Source organism: Suillus plorans (genome assembly GCF_016647745.1).
Source record: "Suillus plorans strain S12 chromosome Unknown HD556scaffold_24, whole genome shotgun sequence".
Classification (NCBI taxonomy): domain Eukaryota; kingdom Fungi; phylum Basidiomycota; class Agaricomycetes; order Boletales; family Suillaceae; genus Suillus; species Suillus plorans.
Genome location: NW_024537408.1, coordinates 111,935 through 136,701, shown reverse-complemented (window position 1 = coordinate 136,701; position 24,767 = coordinate 111,935). Strand labels below are relative to the sequence as shown.

Below are 24,767 nucleotides of genomic sequence, written 5' to 3'. Positions count from 1 at the left end.
CAGCCAGGTCGCGCGCGATAGTGGTGAAGACCTTTTTATGGCGATCTTTTTCGTTTTGGTCAAAGCAGTAACAAGAACCAAGTCCGCCCACTCCGATGAACGAGTTGGCGATCGTGTGAGCAATGGCTGATTTACCCGTTCCGGCAGGTCCGGATAGCCATAACACCCGTGGAACATCTTCTCTGCTGTCGTTGATCCATTCCATGATGTCGGAGAGAATGTCCTTGCGTGTCCCTGGTTGGCATTGCTTCGTAGTATCTAGTCCTGCGGAGTCCGCATAAGCCATACCATTGAATTCCAGTATTTCGCCTGTAGAAGTATGAATGGACGTCGAATCAGAAGCACGTCCGAATCCTTACTTGTATGGTGAATGTAGATCGCTACGTCGTGAGTAACTTGGTCACGGAAATTTTGCATGAGCGCATCCAACACATCGTTATACCGTTTTATCGTATCGTTTGTTTCCGAGATGACGTTCTTTCCGAGTCTCTTCCCTATGATACGATTGAAAATCTGCAAAGTGTAACGACTTGTGGGAGACTCACAAAAGCTTTTCTTGTCTGAATAATCCCTGATGAAATTGGCGCATTCTAGGGTCTGCCGAGAGATCTGTCCCAAGATGTCCTTCATTGACGAAATCTTGAGAAGCGTGTCGTCTTGCGTTATGAAGCCATACACTTGACCCAACTTCTTGTAGAGGTCGAGTACCGCTTCGTCGCGATCCGCTTGAGCAAGAATTATCTGCGTGCAGAACAAGTGAGCAGGAAATACGAATAAGGGCAAGAAAAATGTACTTTTGATGCGCAAGAAAGCACGCCCAATGCCATCTTTGCATACGGGTGCATCTGCAGGACGTTGTTAGTCTAGATCTAAAGAGGAAGAGAGACATACCTCTGCTATCGTCCCGATCACGGTGTCGAATATCTTGAGGGGTTGAAGATAAGTGGTCTCTATACTGTCTACATCATCGAGTGCTGCTGGTCCCTTTTTGCCTGCGGATAATACGGGTCTCGCATGTCCCCAAATTTGGTTCATCTTATCTGCACCATGACCGGCATCCTGAAGTGCCTCGTTCACAGATTGGGGATCGGGGACTTGTTGCACAGCAGCAGAAGTATCCTGAGCCCGGTGTAGCCAGTAGAAGTTAGATAGAGAACAGACGTCGGAATGTCACCTACCTGAACGGGGTCGCGGCTACGCAAATTCTTCGAGCGCTTCTGTATGATCTCAGTCTGATCCCAATACAACTTGGTTGCTCGACTTACAGGAATCTTCTTCGTTACACCATCCTTGACCTTCCTCAGAAAACGATGAACTTTGTTTGGCGGTTGGACCTGAACAAATGGGACATCAGAGTCAGTGTTTGAGAGTGTGATGGACAAGTGATCCACATGAGCAACATACCGAGCTTCCGCGAGCAACTGCTGTGGTGTCCGGAGGAACTGGGCTTGAGTCCGTTAATTGGCTGCTGTTGCTCATGGCGAATGATTAAAGATCACTGTGGGCGAAGTTGGCATTGAACGAGAAGAGTGAGTAGCAACGTCGTTTAAATACGATGTCAGGCCATACCCTTGATCGCAAGCCTGGAGGCGATGCTTATTTGCTACTGTGTTGACCAGCGCTAAGCATTGGGCAGGCTTGGAGCAGGCGCTATGTGACTCCGCGAAATGCCAGGAAGTTGAAGGAACAACCGTGTCTTCATTCGTTTACGGGTTGTCTAGCTATTGACGGTGGAAGTCCTAGTGATTTATTTATAGTGAGGATGTTCAAAGTGATACATAGTTTTCAAGGCGCTGTTTTCAAATCTGTGTTCGACGTCGGAGTCGGAGTTGCCCGAAAACAGCGATGTTCGATCGATCGTCTCTATAATCTCAAATCTGACACAGCTTCCATCTCAGCCACCGGAACCCTTGGGACTCGTCTTACGCTTCTTCTTGAGCTGACTCTCTGTTCGTTCGGCATCTATTAGTGTTGTGGTGAGATATGGCGTTAGCGACGCGATTCGCGTCTCAAATCCCATCTCTCATCACATCCATCTGTTCAGACATTACGTCCTCCACACTCCAACTGAGTCAGGACGCGCCAGCCTCGACCTGATTCTGGATCAAAATAATCCCGCATCGACCCCAGAAGGTAGAGTTCTACGAGAGCTTCAAGCCGAGTACTTGAAGTCGTAACTAATCTCACAAGGACATCGTTCAGCAAGAGCAGGACATATTCAAATTCATGGTGCTACTATTAGTGTGGGAGGAAAATGCGAGTGGTAAGTAATATTATTGAGAGCTCTCACAAGTCGTCTAAACAGCTTGAAAGTCAACGATCTACTAGCTGCACGATTCAAAACTCGATGACTTCAAACTGATCTATTTTATCCTGGATAAACAATGAGTACGTCGCACTTCATCAGAAGAAAAGATGATCTTACGATATCAAAATGGTTCTTCAGCAAATAAAGTCGGTCTCTATCGAGCCACATCTCAACAAACTCGCCATGACTGAACGTTTTGTGAGACACGACCTCGACATAGGGCATGGATGTCGTGATGCATTCACCCGTCTTGACGTTTTCTACTTTAGATGGCTTGTTCACCATTCTTCCTAGGCCTTGCTCGTGGTGGCGCTTCACAGCCGACGGACTGAAGTCCATAAGATATATCCTGTACTCTGTTGCGATCAAGCCGTCATTCAATTCTACGCCGGACGCGAATGCATACAAAGCTCGACTCCCGCTAACGCTAAGTTTGCATGAAAATCGGTGCGGGACAACATGAGCGTTTGGAGGACCCCAAGACTCCCATGGTATTTTCGTCCTTTCCGAGTCAACGAAGTCAGCCTCGAAAAAAATCCTAGTAGAAATGATGAAGTAAAGCTCTGAATTCCACGTGACAAGAGAGATCAGTCGATGTTTAGGATCCGAGATCCATGTTGCTTGCGAAGGGTGTGGGCTACGTGCGATATCATTCGTCGGAGTCAAGCATCGTAAATTCACCACTGATGCGGGCAACAAGAAGCGAGCCAGGAATCGCGGTGGATGAGACATGTCCTCGATCGAATAGAGCTTCAAATCGTCGTTGACAACCAAAAATCTGTCGTTTCCGAGGAAGCAAACGTCGATCTCGTTGAAATCTGGATCTACTATTGGGCCGCTGAGGATGCACTAAATCAAGTATCAACCGTCAAGTATATCAACTAATGATGATCAAAGCTCACCTTGGACGTTGTTGAGTGTTGCCAGTCCCAAATCTGCAACCACCATCTGGACGTAAATGAAGGGATACGCAGCTGATCGTCGAACAGTCGTAAAGCGATATGCCTCCCAAATCCTTCGATTTTCGTACTCTTCGTAACAAAGTTCTTGCGTTTTGGCAAGTCAGAGAGAAACAGAGTCCGTCCAGCAGCTTGAGGGTGGGTACAGTCTCCATCCAGGGCTACAAGGTCAATATAGTACGCCTCGTCATACACCAGGCCACCATTTCTAACGACCGTGACATAGACAATGGCGAGTAGGTTTTGCACTGGGTCCATCAAAACATTCAAAACGTCAAAGTCGCTTTGTCTCTGTGTGGGAATTGAGCAAAGCGAATCTGGAGAGAAATCGCGCTCGATAGTTTGTTGTAAGGGCCTGGGTACTATCGGAAAGATCTTGCCCGAGTGCATAGTCGGCTTCCAGAAGCAGGCATGACCATTAACGACAGACACCTTCGTTCGTCTACGGAATTGTACTGGGATAAAGATTGATTCAGAAGAGTGAACGTCGAACTTGGACCATGCGCGGGCTTTGTCCCTCAGGAGTTGTAGGCGCTCTGAAACAGGAAGAGAACCATTGAGAACAGGGAGCAGTTGTTGGCCACCCAGTTCGGTGATATACTGAAGCTCGGAGGACAACAAATATATCTCGCGAAGGGCCTTGCAAAGCTGCCAGACGATCATCAGTACCAGAGAACACCGATCAGTGTTTTGATAGTAGCTTACGGATGTACAACGTATAATGTCTTGCCAAGGAAGAAAGCTTAGAATATGCAATATTAGTTCTGAAGGAAGAGACAGTAACTCTGCTTCGGGCTTCATTCTTTCTCAGCTTGGTCTACCGTTTGATACGCTGAGACTTGATGTCAACATTATCAGCGATTGTAAAACGAAGAACTTACTAGAGTTTGTGTTGTCAACACCGAGCACGATTGCGAGTAATAGTCTGACTTAGCTGAAGAACGTGTACGTAGTGGGGTGTCGAAACCACTCAGGCTGTTTTGCTTACTGCTTAAATGCTTTCAGATGCGACTAAGAAACGGACGGACAAAGACATCGTGGCAGAAAGAATTGTAGCAGTGCCATGAAATAGTCAAAGGAACGACAAGGTAGCTCTATTGATTTGAGGTTGTGAGGACGTCCTAAACAATGAAGACTTAGTAACTGACCAAAGCAGAGTCAAGTTCAAAGGTGACTGCAACTGTTGCCGCTACAAAAAGGAGGTACCTTATGTAAACTCGGCTCGCAATGGTGTATGCCGTACGTACAAAGTCTCTATTCTTTGACGACGAAATCAAAGTACACAATTCGTTGATCATCTTAGTTAAAACGTCAATTCTTGAAAGCTTGCTGACCGCTACGTCATATATTGTGTACAACTGCGCATAAGTGATCACCTTTAGTTCCTGTGAGCCACTCTCCCATTGCATCTTCTGATCGATTCTCTACGTTCATTGCTAAGTAGGAAAGTTGGAGAACCGTTGGATTTTCAAAAGCCTCTAACAGCTATAAAGTAGCTGCGCCGTTGGCAAGTCCAGGACATCTAAAAGATATACAGAGAGGTTGCTTTCATCGAGAAAGCAGGACCGTCCTTGTCGCATTAGCAGAATAGTATGGCCGCCGAACAAAGTACGGTAACGTTCTTGGATCTGAGATTCTTTGCCTGGATTCTGGTGCCAGAGTCGGCGCTCCAGAGCATGTTTCATTTCTAATAGAAGAGGACAAGAATGATTCCAGGTCATGGTGCACCCCGCGTTTTTGAGCCGGTCGAATTTTCTTCTTGTCCGGAAGAAGCATCATGGATGGAAGTTCTTCAGCCACAACAAAGCAGTACCGACGGAACGGTTTCCTCCAGAAAGACACTTCTAGTGTTCAACTGGCACGCGGCGAGAGAGGGCGGATGCAATGAGACTACGGTTTCAGTCTCTGGGGTCTGGCTGCGCCACCGAGGCAAGTTCAAAATCTGCGAGCAGCCTTCAGCACAATCCGGACCACCGACAAAGATATTACCTGAGTTCATATCTCGATGAAGAACACCTTGCTCCGCGAGTCTTTGATGTCCTGAAAATGCGATGATTTAGGAAGCTAATCAACGCGCTAACTGAATGATGACGAACCTCTGAGTGCAGCGAGAGACCCTAAAATGAAATCTTTTTGTTGTGTCAGCGTCGCACAAAGGTCGTCCCACAGTCGTCAACGCGAGACGATGGAAGACGGGATCATCGGGAACGCCAGTGTCACGAGAATGAGAAAACGGAGGGTGCCGACCGTAACACGAGTATGGGTCTCCCTTCCTAAAGGAATGTAGACATCATCCCCAAGACTGAGTTCAGCGATGCCTGGTAAAGGTAACTTGATATGTCCATAAGCATTGGATTCGCTTTCCCGAGTTCGCGACCTCCATAAGGTTTTCAAACTTACGACTTCGTTCTTCTTTGACTTGTTCTCAGCCCATACGGCTCGCCACGTAGCTGTACCGCGACTTAGTAAAGACAATGAAGACCATATGGGGGGAACCCTTAGTCCTCCACAGACGCGTATAACCAGCTGCACCCATGCCAACTAGGAAGGAGGGATACTCGAGCTGGTAGGACGAATGTCCTTCAAGCAAGGGAGCCAACCTGTCGTGTGTTCGTTTATATCCTGTCATATCTGCTGTGATATGTTATAATACGAACGAAAGCTAGCCTGAAGAAACGGGTACTCACCAATGGTGAGTATAAATATTTTTCATCGGCGCCGTCCTGTACACTTTGGCGAAATTCAGCCAAATCAAGGCTCGCCCTGATGATCGTTTCTATCGGTTTGATGATGGTGTCGATATTGGTAATGGACCATTTTTCGTAAGCTTTAATGGGTTTGCTTGATCGATATTCGATGTGACCAAAGAGATTCTGTTGATATGTTGTGCGGGAGTGCCCTCGGTGGGTCATAGCGGCACTGAAGTTCTATATGGAACCAGCATAAGGTTTCACCGGAGAACTCATAAGAAAAACTCGGTGATGAAAGACTAGGTTCGAGGTGGGGCACCAGGCGTTTCAGATTTCCCACGGCTGTTTGGCATATAGATAACTTGGGCATGTGTACCGTACGCCAGGCAACCATCGATAAACCATTTGGCACATCGAGCCACGAGCGGTAAGTGCTAAGCCGAGGCACGGCCGACCCGGGAACACGTGGTCCCCGAAATAATGGAAGATACCTCCTACTACGACGCGAGCGAACAGGTGGCACACGCATTCAAGTGGATGCATCAACCACTGTGTTACAGATATAGTCAGTTGCATTGCATCAAGCATTATGTACACCCGGTGCAGCTATAGTAACAACATGCATGTCATGTTAACCATGGCTACGCATGGATAAGACCCATTCTAGACGGGCACCCAAAAATACAGATAGATAAGGTATCCACAAGGCAGAACGAACATGCAACAGAGAGTGGCTCGCTCCAAAGGAGCCGAAGTGAGAGTGAACGTGAGTGAGTGAGTTAAAAATGATTGTGTATGTACGTGGATAACCGAATCAGTGATATCGTGATGCAGCACGCAGTGCCACGAGGTGTCAAACCTTGTTATATGATAACCATGAGGGAGGGGGACGTCAAGCCCACCCTCGCCAGTTAATATTCGCATTTAGTGCGAACGGACAAGTCTCCGTTTGTGCGTCCGCTTGTTCCTGCTGTCTCGCTTGACAACACCCTCGTTGACGGAACGGCCACTAAGCATGCACTGCCCTGTCACCGTTGGACTTGGAGTGGCTGATGCGATAATGGTGGAGGAAGGGCCGTTGGCAAAGGTTGATGTAGTCCCTGCTGAGGAACCCGATACAGAGCCGGCGGAAGAAGGCGCAGCAGAGCTTGACCCGGCGTCCACGAAGCTTGCGACAGGAGGGCCGGGGAACGTGTACTGAATGGGAGGGTTGTAGATCTGCGCGATCATTAGTGCTATGTTCGAAGAAAATTAAACGATAAAATAGCTCACGTCTGGTGTTAGAATACCGGCATCGTCATCACTGTAACAACCAGGGAATGAGCACTCCTCGCTCGACGTCGGGCCCTGAGTTTGAGAACCGCCGACTTGAAGTTGAATGCACGCAGGGTAAAACTCAGCGCCTCCTGAAGACATTGCAAGTTGGAGGGAGATAATCTCCGAGCGAAGCAAATAATTTCCGGGTGCGAGAGTGCTCGGGATCGTCACGTTCGCAGGAGCTCGAGAATCTGCGGAATACATGAGTACAAGTAAAGCAAAGTATGAACAGTACTGACTCAAGTTTGCTTGATACCAGGTATTGCCGTCCGCCTCGAGACCAAGTTCAGAGATCTTGAACCACTCGGAGTTCGTCGAGTTGTACGTTGAGCAAGAGCCATCGCACTTGGTCATGTAGTGCATCAGTGGGCCTGTGTTATGGGGCCACTGCAGATTGATTATCACTTGTCAATCTATGCATCATGTGTGAAGTCACGTACGTTGGATGACCCATCTGTTCCGCCGACCCATAGAATCTCGAGCTGGGAGCCAGGGTTCGCATTTCCTGCCAGGGAAGCGAACTGAGCGTCTTGCCCACAGTTGATGTACGGGTTTTGGGCACCCTTAACGGGACTGTTCGTACTGACAAGACGGATGATAGAAGGGGCAGGGGTTTCCACATTTAAGTTATTGCCCTTGTAGACGGTGCCGTCGATCGTCACCTGCTGTACATAACCATGAGCTGAGACGAGAGTGGAGATGGCGAGGGCAGGGAGGAGTTGGGCAAGTCTTCGAAGCATCGTGGATGAGCGAAGCATATAGGGTGTCGGGAAAAAAAGAAGAGATGCGAGGAACGGCGGGGAGAGAAGAAAATGATAGACGTTTACAAACTCGCTCAACGAGAGTTCAAATAAGAATTGGGTTGAATAGATCAAAACAGGCGATTGTCCCAATCGCTGTGCACAGACAATAGAGCTTTCGGTACCAGACCACTGGTGAGGAACTATAAGAAAATGCGTTGCAACAGTCTTTTTATAGCCCTGAATGGGCTGAATCAAAACAATGATGCAACAAAATGTAAGATTGCTTACCATTGTGCCGTCAAGTTCATTATGGTTTCTGATGTTTGCCCCTTCTGCGTGTTCCTCGCTTCCGCCTCATCAATCAAAGCACATGCCACATGTTGCAGGTGGAGCATATGCGTTACACAAGTTCCGTTTTTTCAAGTCATCGGATCAAGTCGTGCTTCTCAGCGCTCCGTTGGCGTGGTTCAGTCGTGGCGTTAACTTCTCAGACTCGAAAACCCTCCGACTAGGGTATCACCTGAGTAAACTTTGATCAAGAAACCCAGCCATTCAGCGGATCCATCAGGAAAAGTTGTGTGTTCGAGTCTACCAATGTCAACAACCCGGTCGTTTGAACTTTGGGTCGAGTGCAGTCAGTTCTTTCAGCAGTGAATTGGGTAGAAGATCGATCGATAGGCATCATGGTGGGTGTGCCGTGTGACAATGCAACGTTCCATAATAATTTCTCACGATCACTACATAATGGAACTTTCAGCGCTGCAGCTCTCATCCAGCATTCCGAGGTTCCCAACAGCTTCCCCAAACGTTCCTCACATGCTGGTCCATTTCGAGGTACAGGAGTGGTACAGGCCAGCACATGTTGCAGGCGAAAACGGACTTACAGGAACGTTGCTATCGAAATGGCGATGATATACGACAAACGTGGGCAGGTCATGGCATCGTCTTCCAGCCGCCTGTAAAAAAAATATATGCGGTGCAGTTGCGCGCCTCAGAAGTGTCTATCGGACTCGTTATCGCACGACCTGCATAACCTTTTTGTGACGATAAGATATTCCTGTGTCGTGCTCAAGCTGGTATGTCGATACTTTAATAATCCCTTGATAAAACGTTTCGCAACATAAATTGTTTTTAGATCGAAGAATGACCAACGAATCGTTCAAACCCGTGAGCCATGTTCATCAATCACCGCGTCATCCCCATACACGCCTAGGTCTACATTTCCCACCAAGCGGACATCGTTTGAAGACATCCCCGCTAGGAACGCCCACTATTGATCCACGGTCTTGTAACCCAAAGACACTATCATTTGGTTGGGCCGGCAGCACCTGCCGTTCGACTAGAATGCATGCTCCACATAGCCTCCGTACCGTCTAGTTCGTACGCTATGTTTAGCTTGCACGTTGGATACTCCCTCAAACTGAGAGCTGTGAGTTGTGTAAAGCGCATACCATTACGTCAGTCGATTTATTCGCCGCGACATCATACATCATGTGCGACGCACTTCGCCTCGATTGTTGGACTGACCGTCAGCATGTCTTTCATGTCGAAATGACCAGCACGGAGATGTTCTTGGATTAATGGATAGTGAGTGATCGACCAAGTTCTGATGGTTGGTACTGATATAATTTCATATCCTGAAAAATCTCAATCTAGTCGGAGAAGATGATGGTTTGTATTCCAGGTTTTGTCAAGCTGCAAGGATCAACTCGATGGTTAAGTTAGACTCTCAGACAAGGCAGGATGAACGGCTGTGTGGCTTGTCAAGTGAGCGCGTCATAGACAGCGAAAAGGTGGACAGTTGATCTGATTAGGTGCGCTTCTCTTAGCTGAAGTACGATTGATTTGTGGCCGGCCCCTGCGGTTTTTGTTTACACAGACCAAAAAGTACGCAAAGCCTAAGCTGAGCCTCCGATTCGATGATATTGCCCTCGATTCTTTCAACTTTAGAGAGATCGCCCAAGATCTGGCACGTTGATGGTTGGCGCGGTATAATTTTAGATCTTGAAAGGTCTATTCTGAGGCGGAGAAACTAATGATTTATATCCAAGACCTTGTTGAGCTCCCACTCCACGGTTGGACAGGACGTATACAGAAAACGATACGAACGACCAATGGACGGCGTTTGATTTATGGTCGACCCATGGGCTCTGCTCACACTAAGAGAGTAAAAAGTACGCAAACACTTCATTCGCTCGAAATATTTACTTCAGCTCGATATCGACTCTTGCCATTTCTCAATCAGCGCCGTCTTCGATCAACAACAACACTAATGCGACAGTAGACATTTGGCTCACCAGTGTGTTGCTTGTGTAGCAGACTTTGTTATGAGTCGCAAAAGGTGAGGCAAAGTCGATGCAGAGCAAACTGCTCCTACTCACGCAGATCAAGCCATAACCTTCATAGCAGTCACTTGTTGTTTCACAACTCTGGAGCGAACCTTGACATGCATTGACGTACGTGATAGATTCCGCCAAAGCAACAATAACGGCGAGGAAGAAACACATTGTGTTTGTGTGTAGTGGTATGAACTGCTGGGACACTCGAATAGTCTCTTTGAGATAGGGTGGATGGTGACTTGCTTCATGCTGTCGCGACAGTTGACGCTCAGTGGACTTGGCAGAACAGGTTTGCATTGCGTGTGATCCTGGGCAGCTGGTGTTTAGGCAGAACCCGCCTCCTCCATTTCGCTCATTTCATAATGCTTTGAGTTTAATGATGAATCTTGACAGGACACTCAACTCGCTCAGTTATTTTTCAGTCTCTACTCACACACTTTGTGCAAAGGAAGAACGAAGGCAAAAGTGAACAAAAAGGATCTTGGTTCGACAACTCTTGGCTTGGTGTACGACGGATCTCGGTGCACGTGTAGTGGGGTTTTTGCCACCGGTAAGATACAGTATGTGTAAAATATACACGTTGTGATCAGTCCTCGGACGCAGATAACGGACTGAGCAAAGAAAGTATCAGTACGGCATCTATCATGTCTGTCATGCATAATGCAAAATTGCGTACCAGAGTTGCAAAACAAACGTAGAGGCTTGACCTGCATGGGAGTTGAGTACTGAGTACTGAGTAGTAGTTTGCTTTGCATCGAGTTTTCACGTGATGGGTCACCTTTTGCGCCTTGTAACATCATCTCGGGGGCCCTAACGGACTCTGCTCACAGACGTGAGTCGAGTGGTTCAGCTTTTGGATTGATGTTGTTGTTGACCGAACAATGCGTAGGATGCTGCTGCTGATCAAGAAATGGGTCGAGGCAATGTCGGATTCAAGTATAACTCACATTCTCACGATCATGGATAAGGAACACTATAGTATAACAGGACGACCACGACCTTTCATATCCTGCGTATACTAATGAGCACGATTCTGATCGATTTGGCAGAATTGATATTGGTGTCTGATGGCACAGATTTCGAAGGAATCTGTTCGATTATTTACGATCATTGCATCATGACCTGCCGTTACTGTGACTGAACACATCTGAAACTCTCAGCAGAATTTGTGCAAACCTTCGACAACACAGCGTCGTAAAAGTCATGGAGACGGGAAAGTCTGCCTGCCGTCGACATGCTCATATGCACACACGTGAAAAGGTTGGAAGTACTGTTGAGACTGCACATAATCTCGAAGTATCCTTCGCATGGATACCTCCGCTCTCGACCGAGCCTCGTGATGTAGACGACACGCTGAAGTGCTCGAGGGAAATTTGATGATATTGAGTAGGTCAGACAAGGGATAACGATTCTAGATTGAGATTGAGGTTGTTGATTACAATAGCGAGGATGATGAACAGGTCGAGGCAACATTGATATATTATCGTTAGGGATGTGTCACAATACCAGCTAGAGATCAAGTGCGGATTATGGTTAGCCCACCGATCTCAAGCCGGAGAATCCACCCCCGAGAAAGGCTCGATACTGACATGTAGGAATAGCTGAAAGTAACGCCACTTGACATGCTGGTCGAAAACCCAGATGTGATGAAGACCCAGTCTGGAAAATGCGGTATTTAAGCTTCCGACTCTTCCGACGCTGAACTCTATCAGGATGATGTACCGCAGTATCAAGTCTCTGAAAACGTTCGATTAGTGTTAAACTCATTGTGAGTATGAGCCTTGTTTCGGGAACCATTGTCAGACACGCTCGATAGCACGCCCAATGCTGTCGATCATATGCGCTTGACCACGGGAATATTTGAGTCCCCATTGTGAACGACAATTTTTTCAAGAGGCTAAGTCTAATCATTGAGTGTCAAAAGGCCTGCCCGCAGTTGAAGGTTTTTAAGTAGCTGTGACTCACGATAGATTGAACTTGCGTGGGTATATATGAAATGAAATCGAGTAAATGACAAAGCTCGAACCAAACACTGATCGGGTATTGAGGGCTTCGCGGTAAGTCGAAGTGTAACCGAACATCCACCATACTGGCACAGTAGGTTGGAATCCTGGTTAGTGCAGTAGACCTGACGAACTGTTCTAACGCATGTTGTAGTCGGCCCCGGATAGATAGAGCTGCCGCATCCCACTTAAAGGTTCAGCTTAGGGTTTCCCTTGCAGTTTGTCTCTATTCGTGCGCAGTCCAACCCAAAGATCCGTAACCACGGATTATATCGATTAGGTAAACACTTAATGAGACTCGGCGTCTTAGGTAAAATTTGAATTTCTACGGGAAAATCGTCAACGGCGCGACTCGACAAAGAACGTTATCATGGTACTCGCCCAAAGTACGCTTGTTCGATGCCTGAGCAAGAGGTCTGTCCCGGAGCATTAACCACTGGAGAAAGCCATCACCAATTTCACCCCAGAGTTCCACGCAGAAGGCTACGTTCATGGGAATGTTCGCGGTGTTGACTTTTCTGCCTGACGGTAAAAAAGCCCGCGGCGAACGCTGACCCATGTCACACCGCCCAATTTTAGATAGAATTAGCAGGACTGGTGATGTTCAGCGGGATTCCCCTGGTCCTCATGGTGGTGCGCGGCTGGATGGTGGAGTATGAGAGTCGAAAGGCTGGTGGGGACTTGCCTATTATACATTATCACAGCACAGCCACGTAAGCTCTCCTGTACTATGAACGTGTTGGCTGAGCGCTAAGACCCTGATCCTTATCTTGGTTTCGTTATTCGCGATCATTTAGGGGTGATCGAGAGCATGCGGAGGCAACGAGGCATAAAACGCTGAGCATCCCTTTCCGTTGCTCTTTCTCCTACCGTGACAGCTTTGTCGATCCTTTTCGATACGAAGGGGGTCTCCTCTGGCTACTAAACATCCTTTGGCAACCCGAGTAGGCTTCCAGCACTTGAAAAACAACATGCCAAGACAATCGATCAAGAAGGTCGATGCTACCTCGAAGGAACCGTGAGTCTACCTGAGACGAACGAGGATAAACTGTGTAAACTGACAGGTGTTAGGGCCATTTGTATCATATGCAGAGATCCCATAGATGGCGCCGCAATCCCAGTTCCATGCGGGCACGTCTTCGACCTTGCTTGCATTACCCACCTCTTCCAGTCCTCAGTCCGTGACGACTCCCTGTATCCACCACGATGCTGTCACAGAAACATACCCTTCACAAAAGTACGACGCTACGTCAGTCAAGCTTTAATTGCAGACTTTCGGCTCAAAGGTCGAGAGAAGAAAACGATGCATCGGGTGTATTGCTCATCGCCATCCTGCAATCGCTTTCTTGGTGCGCTCCACCAAAAGTCGTCACGAAAAGTGTACGATTGCCCAGCCCCAAGTTGTTCCACCCGTACGTGTGGAAAATGCCGTACAAAGTACGAAGGGGTTGGGAATCACAACTGCGTTATTGATGCAGCAACGCAACAAGTGCTTGATATCGCTCAAGCATCAGGCTGGGCAAGATGCCCAGGATGCTCCCATTTGATAGAGAAGATCGCTGGCTGTAATCATATGGTTTGTCGTTGTGGAACAACGTTCGATTACGCCTGCAAGTAATAGTACTGACCGAATTGTCTCGCTTGAATTTACACATCTATGCACTTCCCAATTGCAAGGCTCAAAGGACGGGGGACTTCCGTTTATGTATTATGCAATAGAGTAGTCTGTATGCTAGAGCTTTTATTTGTTCTCAAGAAAACATATGCAGTTCAACATGCAATTTCTACGCTTATTACCTTGATTATTACAATGGAGGACGTCACCACAGATCTGCTTAGCACGATCTAATAATACAATTATCGGTCGAAACCCCACAGTGAAATCTCAAAATTATTAACTCCATGAGAAGTAGACAACAGTAATAAGCATAATATCAAACATCGGGCCTTGTGATGCAACGAGGTCGTCTACATAAATGCATGAAAAGAGAGGCAATCACTGTAATATGTGCAAAACACAGCATTCGACGAGATGGCAAGAAAAGAACTATAAACGAAAGGTAAGTTACCAGGCTCACTCCACCACCGGTTCAGGTATCCCTCTCAGCAGTCAGACTTTGACTACGCTTGCGGCGGAGCATAGGTATACTGAGCCTCCGGGGAAGTTTCGGTGTACTCGGCTGACGTTTTGACTTTGGGCTTGCGGGATCTGTAAGCGTACTAGGTGCGCGTATCAAAGCAGGAGTACTTGACAAAATCGAACGACTCCGTTGACGCGAGGTCGTCGTGGACAGACTAGACTTGCTTCCACTGAAGATCGGGGAGCTCATGAGATTGGACTTGCGAGGAGCACTGCAGGATGCATCATCCCGTACAATTTTTGGAGTCGTAGGCAAGGGCGGAGGCTCTTCAGCGCGAGTAGACCGACCCTTCAGGTGAGGTGCACTAGGATGATGTCTGATGCTGTGTTCGCGATCATCAGGATGGTGTTTCTGCATCATCGGTGAACTCGGCTGATGTTTCAGCTTCTTCTCCTGGTTTGAAGACCGGACATATGCGGTATCAAACGTTGTTGACTGCGGACTCGCGCTCGTGTCACTGCTCCTTTGTGCTCCACCGTCTACTATGCTCTGTCTCCGCGCAAAAGGGGAGAAGTTGAGCTTGCGAGTGAGACTCACTACACTCGGCCTCCTCGATCGCGGGGCACTTGAACTTCCGTCACTTTGGAAGTTGGACTGCACACTAGGCGTCGTACGATGCGCAGGGAAATTATACTGTGTCGGAATGCGCGGGCTCTGCAACGGTAATGGTGGTGAAAGCTCTGGAGTTGTCATCGTACCTCTGCGAAGGCGAAGTGGACTGCGAGGTGTCGATGTATCACCAGCTCGCTCTTCTGCTACAGGAGAAGTGGGTGGCGCCCTTTTCCACCAGACGCGTGAGTGCTGTGGAGATCCGTATTGACCGCTTTGGTCATCGTGTTCATCGGCTTTTCGAGCGCCTTCTTCACGTCGCTTTTGCTTCTCAACCACGCTACGTACGCCAAGGCCTCTTGCCTTGAGCCATCTTCTACCAAGGCTGTAAGATTTAGACTTGCCAGACGGGATCTCGTCTGGACGAGGGAGGAACACACGAGATCCAAATGTCGGCGTTCCACAACGCGATGACGAGCGCTCGAGGATAGGAGATGGCAAAAGTGGTAGGATTGTCGTCGAGATAGGCCTCGGCCCGAGCGACGATGGCAGTTTATTGGCATACATCTCCTGGGCGGTCTGCGGGCCCTCATGTTCGTCGTCTTCTGAGGGCTCGGCACATTCAAACGATAAATCTATCGCAGGATCCGAGATTGGCCGTCCAGGGAGGATGTTGAAAGCATCCTCAGGTATGTCTACAGGCTCGCAAACAAGATGCCCGAAATGGGAACCTTTTGAGTATGTCACGCGTGCGATGCGCCAGCCAGACGACAGAGCTAGCGCACAAAGCTCCCGTAGCGTGCGCTCCTTGCCGTTGAAAGTTATGTGCATCTACGCAGTTCAGTCAGTAAACCTTGGCAGAGACAACAATATATCATAGCATGTACCACAATATCCATGGAAAAGGGGGTTGCACTTGCTTTGCCCAAGTTCGGAAGCAGGGGCGCAGGCGCTAGAGTGCCATGTGCGCCTTCAAGGTGCGCTAGAACAGAGTCGAGCGTCCACTTTCCGCCGTCGGATTTCTGATATTCGTGCTTTGCGCTACGGACGCCCTCATCAACGCATGCTAATGGGAGGATATGATCCGCAATGATAAGCCTCGTCTCTGGGTTGCTTGCAAGCCGCAAGTTGAGCAGCACATGACGTGCACGGGCGTCAGGCCAGTCATGTAGGACAACGCGGAGTATGTAGACTGCGGGATGCCGATTGAAGTCTGATAAGGGAAGCGGAGGTTGTGGGAGGAAGAAATCGTGGTCTTTCGAATGCGTCATGAGAAAGGTACGTTAAGCATTTGGACGGAGTGCTCACCATAGAACATCACCTGTCCACTCTCCAGCATCTCTGGACACTGCGCACGCCATGCATCAAGTCCGAGTCCGATGACGACCGGACGGTCCTGGACAATGAAGCGGAACTGCATGTCCTGGTCCTCGCAAGAAGGGACTGTTGGCTGTCGCGCACTGAGCTCGCCCTGAGAGGACTGAATCCTCAAATCAGCATGAGAATGTGCAGATTTGAGATTGGTAGACTTGAGATCGGCGCGAGAGGTATGCGACTTGAGATCGCCTCGCGAGGCAAAGGACTTGAGATTACTCCGTGATTTATGCGGAGTCGAGTCGTTGCAAGACCGTTGGGGGACGAAGCTGTTGTTTTCTACGGTAACTTCAGCTTCGTCACTGCTCACACTTTCCCGCCGTCTGGGGCTCCCTCCAAACGCCCGTGCAAGGATCATCGTCGTGCTTCCGATTCCCCCTCCAACGTCTACTATCGTCGAACCTCGTGGGAGGGAAAGCCAGTCGAAAGCTGGAGCCACAAGTGTCAGAATTACGCGACTGTACAAACGTACAGGTAAAATGAACAGCGACATACCAGTTAGAATAGCTCCAGGAGCCTCCCACCCACTCGTACCAATCATCGCCTGCGAGAAGCGCTCAAGGCGGAAAGACTTACCCGGTTCGCGACCGCTGCGTGCAGATAATGTGCTTATATTCCTCACATGTCCGGTGTGAGGCTGTGCACCCTCATCTTCAGCCGACACGATATTCCCAACAACCCTTGCTGGTAAACATCCTGCACCACCGCCGTTCCTACCCAGTGCATCCAATCCACCGTCCTCTAACCACTCGAAAAATGGAACAGGCGTGTTGAACGCGAGATTGAATGCTGGAAGGGGCTCAGGATCAAGTCCCGACTCAGCGCTCCTTCTATCCGAGTCAGTACACAAGCCCACATTACTACTCAGTGGCCTTCCTTCAGATACCACAGCCGAATTCGTAGATGCAAGCGTAAGCGTTGACACTAAAGACGCGCATTTGACAAGGAGCGCAGAAGGGGTGTTCGGAACGTCGCTTTTGCTGTAGATCGTGTTGTGTAGCGGTGAAGGGTGCGGGGCTGGCGGGGGAAGTTTGAAAGCTGTTCTTATAGACGAAGCTTCTGTGTGTCGCGTTGTGTCGCGTTTGGGAGACAGAATACCGGAGCCGAGGTCCAAAGGTGGTCCAGCGATGGGCGCAGGCATGGTTGCATCCCATAAACGAGGAGACATGGTTGATTCTGCCACTGTATTGAGCGCATGTGTGAGCGTCGAAGCTTCTAAGAGATGGGGATGTGTCTGCGTAGACAAAGTAGTAGTCGGATGCCCTGAATGGAGGCTAGTGAACGATTGGGCGCGTAAAGGCTGAGGTTGTACTAGAGGGCTGCATATATGCGCCTCATCAGCCGGAAAGCCGGATATATTTGCATTGTCCAGTGTATTTTGGGTACTGAGAGCGGATATATGCACTTCATTGCCATCTGCAGACCTTGTGGGAGCGCTCCCTGGAGGAGCTAAAGGAAGTTGAACACCTGTAAACGCCTCCGTTAGGTATGCAGCTGTCTTGAACAGTTCATCAGTGCTGCGCATCTTCACTTTAGAAACCTACATTTCCAGTTATACAAAAGAAAAACGCACCATAATCCGACGAAAGCAGCGATGCCAGAGGTGTCTTCATATTTTTTTTCAGGACTATTGATGGATGTAAATTTGTGGCACAGGCGAGGGAACAGAATAGAACTCGACAACATACTTTGCAAAGACATCTGCCACGCTCTTGCCGCTATCGAGCAGGCTTGCGACACGCGTTAGTGCGAAAGTATCTGGAGCTGTTTCACGCAGAATGTGATGCGTTGAAAGCAAGCGCAGGGGGTGGGCTAAGGCCGAGGAGTTGTTAGCCGATTCGCTTGACCAGTGAGTAAAATGAAGGGGCGGCACGAATTTGAAGTAACAAAGAGTTCAGAAGCTCAGAACATCCGAATAGCCAGACGACACTTAACATCGAACGACTGAAGAACAGACCTACCTAAGCGAACGGAATCCACGCAACGAAGGCCGCCCATGCGTTCGGTGATGATGCGTGAGATGTCTTTGACATGTACACCCTCCAGATGGAGTGCCTTTTCCTCCGCCTTTGTCGGTGCGTCTGGTCAATTTTATCACGTGACAGGTATGACAGGCGCGGGAGAAGGGCGATATGAAATCACAGGGGCAAGTGATGCATAGAAAAATCGAAATTGAATCACAGAGACGGCGATCAGTACACCATGCGACCAAGGGAGGAAAATAAGGCACGTACCCCGAGTAAGGCTTGAGCATGACGCAAGGCCCTTGACAGAGTTATGATTAGGGCCATTCGATCCGTTAGTCAAGGCAGCTTGGTCAACCGTGACGGGCTCGCTCTGGGACTGGAGCTCCGCGATGATACGAAGTTCTAAAAGAAGCCGCTGTCGTTCGTCCTCTACATCGCGAAGGATTTCGACGATGTGTAGATGTTCGATAAGACGCAGGCATGCTGGAACAGTGTACTGGAAGTTGCAAGTATCAGAAATGACGTGGTACATAACGACACAAGAAATGATGAATGAACGACAAAGGTGATCGAATTGAAAGGAGAACGAAAAACAGACAAACTTACCACCATGCTCGCGTCGGACATGAACAGAAATGGTTTCTGTACAATGCTCGTAATTTGGCCAGCAGCAGAAATAATTCTTGTGGCAGCAGCGGTTGCCGCTGGACAGGCAGCGAGTTTCTCCGCTGGTGATGACGATATATATGGAAGAGATGGGGAAGGATAATCGTACTGAAGGTTGGACAACGGCGAGAGTGGGGTCCCATAGGAAGAGGTCTGTGTGCTAAAGGTAGAAGATAAGGGCGTAGCGGGTACTGACACTGGCTCTGGAGAATCTGGAAACGCCGGTGACGAGCATTGAGAGGAATGGGGGGTGGAAGAATCTGAAAAAATGCGATGTATATCGTCGAGCGCATCGCCCATGAGTGCATGCAGCGCCCGTAGCGTTGCAAAAGTCGGGTTTGGCGACATCGGCGGATCAAACCAGGGTCAGCGGTTGTGCAGGGAGAAAGAGAGTGCAAAGTAGAGAACCTAAAGGAAAAGTAAAAGAAATCCAGGTGATACTTCGCCGCACGTCAAACTATACAGGACCCATATGTCCGAGTCTGGAGATCTAAAAATGATAAATATGCCCTGTTGTGCTACGAATTGAGGACATATTAAATATTCAGGATAATGCGAACCCCACAACATGCGTTCCATTCGACAATCATCAGACAGAAGCGAAGAGCCATATAGAAATCCCAACTGCAAATCGGGTAGACATCGATATAGTGAACCGTAAAAGAAAGACGCGTCGATCCAGTATGAACATGGGTAAAAGCAGGTCAGAAGGGCAGCGTATGGAACCATCAAGCTTTCGGGCGTTGCCGGTGGCGTACCTTCTTCCTTCCGCGCACACTCAGGCTTGATGATAATGATATTCGGTATTCATAGGAGAGCACCACAGCTACAAAACTTCAACTACGAGTATGGACTAGGGATTGGGTGTACTCCAAGAACCATAGATAATATCAAACCACGGTTGCCATTGGAGCACGTTGTGACCACTTTCATATTCATAGACCAGACTCACCTGTTTCGTTTGCCCTCGGAAGGCTCAGGAATGCCAAAGCGAAATGTGGCATCACAACCGCCCCCTCCCAGAAGTCAAGTTCTTGAACTAACCGGGTTACCAACACACCTGAAAACCGTCACACGGCTAAGTGAATGTAGGGAATACGTTCAGGCCTGAAGCGACTGGACAGTAAAGGAAGCCGTCTCCTCAGTAGCATTAAACCTTCGCAGCAGGAGCGCGCTTCTGTTCGCATGTGCGTGCATCTGTTCTTCTATGACCGAATGTCATAGGTTCTGCCTAAACTCCGGTCGTGCAGACAGATGATCGACTCACCAAATTGTCATCATCCTTGAAAACCGCTCCATCGCAAGCGGAGCCCTCAAGCTCGAAGTGCTGAATAGGAAATGCAGTGTAACCGACAGCATGACCTACTAGGTGCGCCCTTTTGTGTGTCCAGCTCTGTACAAGTAAATGAGTGAAGGATGTTCAGATCAGGACCAACTCAGCGAGTGTACTAAATGTAAGGGATAGGTTCCGCCTAAACGCCCGCCGCCCAGGATCACACGCAAGGCAAACAATCCGTTCTACCAAGTCTACAATACTGAACATCAACTGTGGCGTGGCGACAGTATAAAAGCAAGTCATCTTTCTACCGTCCACTCCAGTTCAAAGTGACTATTCGAGCACGTCAGCAGTTCACACTACCAGACACAAACAATGCATCTCTCCTTCCTCACAGTTATTGATGCTTTGGCTGCATCTATCTGCGCATGTCAAGGTGCGCTCGAGGGTTGCGCAACAATAAATGACTGCTGTACGGGGTTGGCCTGCTCGACAGTTGTGAGTAGGAATAGTTTGCTTTGCATCAAGTTTTCACCAGGTGACTCACCTTCTGCGCCTTGTAATATCAGGTCGGGGGCGCTAACAGAGTCTGCTCAACCTAGTGAGTCGAGTGTCCACTTCCGCATCAGTGTGTCGTGGTTTCGCTTTCGCATCGGTGATGCTCGAACGATAAGTAGTAAGGTGTAATCCCGGCACTCATGGTTGGTGTCTTTGGCTTCGCGACGCAGGCGAATACTGGTGATCCTACATCTCCCTGTGATTATCCATTGCTATTCCAGACTCGTTTTACAATGGCACTGTAACGAGAAACACGTGTCGCGCGGTGTACACCCAGGTGCTTTTCACTGCGGTGCTCAAACACCTAATCTTTAGAGTCATTCCCACTGTCAATTGTTGGCGCTGCCATCATTATGTCCTTTGCGCCCTCGCTCTTCATCTTTCCAACCCTCTTTGCAAGCGGTCGATTTTTCGTATCTGCCCACTTGTGCCCACCCGCGCCTTGGTCAATGTATTTTAAGGCTACAACATAACACTCTGACACTGTGATACACCTACGAGCGGTCTTTGTGGTTGTGCGCAGCTGCGACACTCGAAGCTCCAAGTCAATGGCGCCAGCCTACATACCAGTGCACCAACTAGATTCGTGTATTTTCATCCAAATCCTCAAACTGTTCATGACAAAAAACGAGCAAGACACAAATTAACATGGTAAGTAATGAGGAGGCAACAAGAGACGGGGGAAGAACCACGTGGGCAGCCTTATGCCTGAATGTTGGAACCGAACTTCTAAGGAAGAGTCTGGGGTCTTTAAGTTGTGAGTGCGAATAATGTTGATACCCTATTTGCTCAGGGATTGAAGGAACCGAGAAAGGTCTGAGTGACTGTACCAAAAACAGTCATACCACCGCGTTCAGATTTAGACTATGAGGTTTAGCCTATCGGCTATCTAAATGTCTAAAAATGATTGGTAATACCCCCTCGGAGGTTCAACACCCCGGTCGTGTCTGGCGCTGGACGTCATCGACTTGCCAAAGTACAATGGCACAAGCAACAAGTATGGTGGTCTGCGTGAATCTTATAGCCAGCTAAAATCGAACTTCCTGGATGGTCTGGTCCGCCATTAGCCTGTTAGGTGTGATACAGTGACTGTACTAAGACCGTGTTGTGTTCAGGAAAGATCCGCGTAAGTGTTAACATTCTCACTAGATCTAAGATCGCATAGCCTACCTGTACTGACGTGTGCCGGTACCGTTCACTCGCAACCTCAGTATAGTAGATTCATTTTTCCATTATTTTCTGTCCAGTTTTCGTATGTATATATATCAAGATTTATAACAAAGACAGTCTCAAACTGAGATATCTCTGGTTTAGTGGATGCAGAAGGTGAAGCCGCATCACTGGAAGCAAGTCTATTGTCTACTGAGTACTCGCAGCGTACAGTGTTTATGGTCTCCAAGACGTTGTAAGACTGTATTACTGACCACTGATAAGAATATTGGGGGCCATTTTTGAGCTTCTAACCGAGCTTAGGCACTACATACTCGTAAGTGATTAGCTCAGGTGGTCCGGGGATTGTCGACTTGTCGATCGCGGAGGACAGTGATCATGAGGTACAGAAGTCAAGAAGCCTCTATTAATTCGCGTAGTATCGATGGTGATCAAGATATAACAATATTTCGGAGGAGAGTATCGATTAGCGTGAGACAACTCGCTCCAGTGAATATTGTACAATGTCAACAATGTATGTAGCAAGTACTGACCAGCGGCGTACATCTGCCGACAGATCACAGAATATACCGGCGAATCCCGATTACTAATACTAGCATGGAGCCGACAAAGCTCGAGGCTCGATTACTAACGCATATTCTAAATGGTGTAGAAAGACACCCATTCCCTGCTTCTCGCATATTGTTTCGTGATTGCAACTTGAAGGAGCTGAGTCGACTCTAACTTATACTGTGTATGCCTCCTACTAGTACTACTATAGACCGCATTTTTTCTGAATTTTGGATTTTCAGATAGAAGAATTTGGTCATTTCGAAGCGAACTCAGTCCACATCGAGTTTATGTATACAACTCGCCTGGATGTGTTTTAAAACTACAAGGGTTATCAGGTAGGTACCACGAGTCCGGACAGCATGTTAACAGGGGGTCTCACAAGACATCGACAATATTGTAGGTATTGTTTACTATAGCACCTAGGGCCTCGGGGCCCCGCCGGATAATAAATAAGGATTAAAAAAAATGACAACATTTTAGGATTGTCAAACTCAAAGCATCAAGGCCTCAGGCTCGAGCTCCGGCGAAACCTGTCGCCGCCTTAGACCGCCACTGGTTACGGATGATTGTTTGCCGACCAGATGGAACCGACCAAGAACATTCTCCATAATTGCAATATTTGGAGGTCAAAGACTTATCAATTTACTTATCGGCGGCGGTGGAATGCAGGTAGGGCCAAATTTCTGTCCTCACATTGTATAAAAGAGACGCTATGTGACATGCCATCTATCCTCAGCCCCCCCCCCCCCCCCACAACTCATAAGCTCTATTACTGATCATCAGAAATAAGAGGTCATGTATGCTCGCCCAAAGACGATTTACCTCCCGGATACCATGACCAACTGGCCATGGCCTCGCGCAGTCAACCCTCATTACGAAGCTGTGAAAATCGAAACTGGTGCTTGGTTTCATAGTTTCGAAACTTTGGATCCAGAGTTATTGAAAGCGTTCGACAAGTATGATTTAGGTTGGAGCTATTCACGATGTTACCTCTGAAGATCGTTGACGCGTATCGTTTTATAGCTTACGCGGTAGCACTGGCTCATCCCACTGTATCAGGAGGTTAGTATCCAACCCCTGGCACACACTACTGAGCCTTGACTTTATTCTTGCCGAGTAGAACATCTTCGAGTCGGTTGCGAAGTACTGGATGTGCAACTCGTTGTAGACGAGGTCACCGATAGAAGCACTGCAGCAGGTGCCAAAGGAATAGTAGACATCGTCATCGATGCCTTACACAATCCTTATAAGATACGACCAGAGGGTGAGTACATCGTTGGAGAAATGATGCGACAGTAAGTACCCTCTGCCGGTGCTTGTTTGAGCATGATTCTGAATTTTGTGTAGATGTTCGGCTCGTGCGATGCAGACCATAAGCACGACTTGTTACCCCCGCTTCATTGATAGCTTTACAACATACCTTCGTGCAGTAGCCGTCGAAGCTATTGACCGCGAACAAGGACATTGTCTCGGTATCGATGACCATTTCAAATATCGACGGGAGACAGGTGGCATGTTACCTTGGTTCGCACTATGTGGAATGGAGATGAATCTCCCTGATGAAGTGTATCACCATCCCGCCGTCGTGGATATGCTTGAATGTGCTGCAGATTTGATTACAGTCGACAATGTAAAGTTGTACTAAAGACCTGGTTTCGAGTATGCTGATGATTTTAATAGGATATGGTCTCGTACAATAAAGAACAAGCGGACGGGACCGACTATAATTCGTTGATAACCGTTGTCATGGTAGAGTTTGGCCTCGACATAGGCAGTGCGATGGGCTGGGCAGCCGCCTATCACACCAAACTCAAGACAAGGTTTATCAATGGTCTTGCGAACATCCCTTCATGGGGCCCTTCCATCGACATCCTAGTCAAGGAGTACCTTGATGGAGTAGGAAACTGGGTGCGAGCAAATTATTGCTGGAGTTTCGACGATCAAAGGTCCTAAGAATTTCCTAATGATATATTGAATGGTCATTTACGATGAATTATTTTGCAGGTATTTTGGCACAATGGCTGCGGAGATACAGGAAAGTAGGCTCGTCCAATTATGGCCAAAGGTCCACAGCAAAGCCGGCATCCTGGGTGGCGAAGGACCATACTGATTGCCGCTGCGGTCAGTAGCGGTTTTTTTGTATTTGTTTCAATCC

The 24,767-nt window shown here is 48.3% G+C and overlaps 5 protein-coding genes across 5 annotated transcripts; 2 read left to right on the top strand and 3 right to left on the bottom strand.

Annotated features, from left to right (window-relative positions):
* Positions 1 to 2,187: 2,187 nt before the first annotated feature.
* On the bottom strand, positions 2,188 to 4,413 carry HD556DRAFT_1367175 (uncharacterized protein). The gene is made up of 6 exons (XM_041302832.1): positions 4,296 to 4,413; positions 4,149 to 4,242; positions 3,973 to 4,099; positions 3,211 to 3,915; positions 2,426 to 3,157; positions 2,188 to 2,373 (listed from the first exon to the last, which is right to left on the bottom strand). Exons 3-6 carry the CDS (start codon positions 4,066 to 4,068, stop codon positions 2,338 to 2,340), a joined length of 1,569 nt encoding a protein of 522 aa, XP_041160837.1. The 5' UTR covers positions 4,069 to 4,099; positions 4,149 to 4,242; positions 4,296 to 4,413; the 3' UTR covers positions 2,188 to 2,337.
* Positions 4,414 to 6,881: 2,468 nt separating this feature from the next.
* HD556DRAFT_1431851 (glycoside hydrolase family 61 protein J) lies at positions 6,882 to 8,014 on the bottom strand (the record flags this gene model as incomplete). Its single annotated transcript, XM_041305056.1, has 4 exons — positions 6,882 to 7,175; positions 7,230 to 7,465; positions 7,514 to 7,661; positions 7,715 to 8,014. 4 exons carry the CDS (start codon positions 8,012 to 8,014, stop codon positions 6,882 to 6,884), a joined length of 978 nt encoding a protein of 325 aa, XP_041160836.1.
* Positions 8,015 to 13,330: 5,316 nt separating this feature from the next.
* Positions 13,331 to 13,977, top strand: HD556DRAFT_1431850 (uncharacterized protein; the record flags this gene model as incomplete). The annotated part of the gene is made up of 2 exons (XM_041305055.1): positions 13,331 to 13,377; positions 13,452 to 13,977. The coding sequence occupies 2 exons, from the start codon at positions 13,331 to 13,333 to the stop codon at positions 13,975 to 13,977; spliced, it is 573 nt and encodes a 190-aa protein (XP_041160835.1).
* A 1,768-nt stretch (positions 13,978 to 15,745) lies between these two features.
* HD556DRAFT_1236250 (S-adenosyl-L-methionine-dependent methyltransferase) lies at positions 15,746 to 19,356 on the bottom strand (the record flags this gene model as incomplete). The annotated part of the gene is made up of 12 exons (XM_041297811.1): positions 15,746 to 15,880; positions 15,937 to 16,053; positions 16,111 to 16,262; positions 16,358 to 16,463; positions 16,734 to 16,852; positions 16,919 to 17,013; positions 17,170 to 17,240; positions 17,889 to 17,940; positions 17,997 to 18,050; positions 18,112 to 18,264; positions 18,768 to 18,886; positions 18,997 to 19,356. Coding segments are annotated over 12 exons (1,533 nt in total), but the record flags the coding sequence as incomplete, so codon positions are not given.
* Positions 19,357 to 23,355: 3,999 nt separating this feature from the next.
* Positions 23,356 to 24,767, top strand: HD556DRAFT_403317 (terpenoid synthase). Its single transcript, XM_041310512.1, has 6 exons — positions 23,356 to 23,579; positions 23,636 to 23,674; positions 23,733 to 23,907; positions 23,960 to 24,242; positions 24,293 to 24,558; positions 24,617 to 24,767. The coding sequence occupies exons 1-6, from the start codon at positions 23,408 to 23,410 to the stop codon at positions 24,720 to 24,722; spliced, it is 1,041 nt and encodes a 346-aa protein (XP_041160833.1). The 5' UTR covers positions 23,356 to 23,407; the 3' UTR covers positions 24,723 to 24,767.

Bases quoted from the DNA above. Each gene is read 5' to 3' on its own strand.
- HD556DRAFT_1367175 (XM_041302832.1), bottom strand. From the start codon at position 4,068: ATGAAGCCCGAAGCAGAGTTACTGTCTCTTCCTTCAGAACTAATATTG. The intron at 3,158-3,210 runs GTGAGCTTTGAT...TACTTGATTTAG, and splicing joins AACACTCAACAACGTCCAAG to TGCATCCTCAGCGGCCCAAT. The intron at 2,374-2,425 runs GTAAGATCATCT...TTGTTTATCCAG, and splicing joins TGAAGAACCATTTTGATATC to GATAAAATAGATCAGTTTGA.
- HD556DRAFT_403317 (XM_041310512.1), top strand. From the start codon at position 23,408: ATGTATGCTCGCCCAAAGACGATTTACCTCCCGGATACCATGACCAAC. The intron at 24,243-24,292 runs GTAAAGTTGTAC...TGATTTTAATAG, and splicing joins ATTTGATTACAGTCGACAAT to GATATGGTCTCGTACAATAA. The intron at 24,559-24,616 runs GTCCTAAGAATT...ATTATTTTGCAG, and splicing joins TGGAGTTTCGACGATCAAAG to GTATTTTGGCACAATGGCTG.